Source organism: Nicotiana attenuata, chromosome 3, assembly GCF_001879085.1.
Source record: "Nicotiana attenuata strain UT chromosome 3, NIATTr2, whole genome shotgun sequence".
Taxonomy (NCBI): Eukaryota; Viridiplantae; Streptophyta; class Magnoliopsida; order Solanales; family Solanaceae; genus Nicotiana; species Nicotiana attenuata.
The window spans coordinates 32,190,967-32,193,968 of NC_031991.1; the positions used below are offsets into that span (position 1 = coordinate 32,190,967).

General features: G+C 40.6%; 1 protein-coding gene across 1 annotated transcript; it reads left to right on the plus strand.

Moving 5' to 3' along the window:
• On the plus strand, positions 1,157–2,216 carry LOC109224261 (serine/threonine-protein phosphatase 7 long form homolog). Its single transcript, XM_019388849.1, has 4 exons — positions 1,157–1,525; positions 1,585–1,730; positions 1,845–1,941; positions 2,031–2,216. Exons 1-4 carry the CDS (start codon positions 1,157–1,159, stop codon positions 2,214–2,216), a joined length of 798 nt encoding a protein of 265 aa, XP_019244394.1.

Here is a 3,002-nt window from a genome sequence, read left to right on the forward strand (position 1 = left end):
CCTGTCGTCTCTTAAAAAAAGTTGTGGAGTCACACAAAATGCTAAGAACATAGGTCCCACGTCGTCGTAGAGCATCGTATTATTGTGGTTTCACTCTTTCGGACTCAAATTAATTTTCAACCAATTTACTTCTCGAAAACACTAAATCGAGGTATTTCGATTTATTTTATGTCGAAACTTGTATAATAATGCATATTAGTTTATTTGAATGTGTTTCCATGTCGTTTTGTATTTTATTTGCGAAATAGTATGTTATATTTATCCGGACTTAGATATTAGTGTTCTAAAAAATGTAAAAATTGAGAAATAATTTTTTCTGTTAATATCCGGATTTAGATATTAGTGTTTCCATGTCGTTTTGTGTTTTATTTGCGAAACTAGTATGTTATATGTATTTTTGTGAATGTTATGTGATTAAAATGTATTTGTTGTTTATATTTAGCTTAGATTATTTATTAGCGTAGTAAAATGTAGAACATTTTAGCATAGTAAATTGTAAAGCCTTTTAGCGTAGTAAAGTGTAGAGTATTTTAGCGTAGAATCCCTGTAGTTTCAGTATCTCTTATACTGGTAGATGAAAATACAAACTTTGTACAATTATATAATTAAAAATTAAAAATTTAAATTATAAAACAAACACACAAAATTATAAAAATATTGAATTTGACACACATAATTATTCATGATAGTTTGGTGCTACTGAGACTCAAATATCGAGCCTGAAACCCATAGGTATATATACTTTGTAAAATTAAATAATTAAAAATTAAGAATTTAAATTATAAAACAAACACACAAAATTATAAAAATATTGAATTTGACACACATAATTATTAATGATAGTTTGGTGCTACTAGGCCTCAAATATCGAGCCTGGAACCATAGGTATATATACTTCGTACAATTAAATAATTAAAAATTAATAATTTAATTATAAAACAAACACTAAATGGTAAGACAATTGAAATTGACACACATAATTATTCATGATAGTTTGGTGCTACTAGGCCTCAAATATCGAGCCTGGAACCCAATAGATATATACCCTGTCCATTTAAATAATGTATAACTCTAAAAATTGTATAACTAAAAAAATTAATTATTTAATTTACAGATTAAACATACAATTAATGTTGTGTAATTTACAGTTGACGACATGGACGTGCCGCCTATACATCCCGGGCCTTACGCTCCTGAGCTATTAGTGCTACAGGGTGATCATAGGTCCGCCCATATATGGGACGGAGAGTTACTGTCCCAGACTCTCTGCGCTAGGAGAGTGGACGACCTGTGGGATTTTTTGAGGGATAGAGATCTCCATCCTCGTGTAGTCCAGCGCCTGCAGGATACGGGATTCTATAGGATTATTCAGATCGGGCGGATGCAACTCGAATGGGCTTTAATCACGGCGTTGATTGAGCAGTGGCGACCGGAGACACACACTTTCCACCTGACCATTGGCGAGGCCACCATCACGTTGCAGGACATGGAGCTTTTATATGGCCTGCTCGTTGATGGCATGGCCGTTTCACTGCCTATTGCTATGAATCTGTGTCGTGTGTGGATTATTTGGACATGCTGCAGCTGCTCACGGGTTTTAGGCCACAGGACGAGACTACATCGTCGGGAGCCAGTCGGATGAGTTTGACCCCTATTAGACAGTACTTGGAAGTACTCTACCCCGAGATCGCCGTCGATGCAGAGGAGCTACATATTACCCGGTATACGAGGTTGTTGTTGCTTCTTCTATTTGGGGGGGTCTTGTTCCCGAACACTTCGGGGAACCTAGTTAGCCTGAGATTTCTTCATCATATTCAGCTTCTAGATGAGTTACCCTATTACAGCTGGGGTGCTGCTGTTCTCGCCTACATGTACAGGCAGATGTGCCAGGCGAGCATGGGAACCCAGAGTGATGTTTATGGTTTTCTGTCGCTTCTACAGGTGACAACATATTCGAATAATCTGTTCATTAGTTCCAATTCTACCTAGTTAGAATTTATCTTAAACCTTACATCAACTTTGTATGTTAGGTTTGGGCCTGGGAGTGGTTCTTGCAGTTTCAGCCACCTCTACCACAATTACCTCCTAACGTAGCACCTCCGTTTCTCCCTCTAGCCAGGAGGTGGGTTCTCCGTCGTACACTTGCACGAGAGTATGATGCTCATCATAATCTCCCCCTCTGCAGGGATGTGTTGGATCTGCTAGAGGGCGCATAGGTAAATATGTACCTAAACTTACCTGGTATAGATTAACTTAGTGTTACGCATACTCACGTTTTGTGTTCTTATTTGATAGTTCATTTGGACGCCATACAGCGACAATTTGATAGGTGGACTGCCAGATTGTTGCTCGGCCGACCGACTGATTTAGAGCACTTCTGCCCCGCTCATATGCCTCGATATTGTGGTGCATCATGCCTCGGAGCGGGTACTTCGCCAGTTTGGCCGCCCGCAGTATATACCGAGGGGGACTATATGGGAGCCTACACATTATCAGAGGGATGATCGTTCCAGAGCGGACGACACATTTATAGCATGGGTAGCGGCGCAGATCCATACTTGGGACCTGCGAGATCGGATGATTCCGCCCCCACTTACACAGATCCAGGCGGTGGCTATTCAGAGGTATATGACCTGGTACCGCCACGTTACCCGACTTTTTATCGGGAACCCTATTCATCAGGGTGGCAGTCGGTACATTCCATACGCCGGGCGACACGAGGCCCTGGTATGTTTTCTGTTATTATTAATTATATAACTGTAACTTAGTACAATATATGTAGTTTATATTTTATATGTTGTGCAGGCTATTGGACTACATAAAGTCTATCAGATGGGACTTCAGATGCAGGATCATGTCGGCGATCCTGCGGCCGCCTTGCAGAATTTCGGCCGTTGATTTGTAGAGGTGGCTACCCGGACACTGCAGCAAGCCCGAGAGGATCAGCGTTTGGCACACAAGCCTGATTTTGTGGAGCCAGGGCAGACAAGCAAGGCCCTGGT

Coding starts and splice junctions, on each gene's coding strand:
- LOC109224261 (XM_019388849.1), top strand. CDS start 1,157: ATGGACGTGCCGCCTATACATCCCGGGCCTTACGCTCCTGAGCTATTA. Junction 1,526..1,584: donor TGCTCGTTGATGGCATGGCC/GTTTCACTGCCT, acceptor GACATGCTGCAG/CTGCTCACGGGTTTTAGGCC. Junction 1,731..1,844: donor CATATTACCCGGTATACGAG/GTTGTTGTTGCT, acceptor ACCCTATTACAG/CTGGGGTGCTGCTGTTCTCG.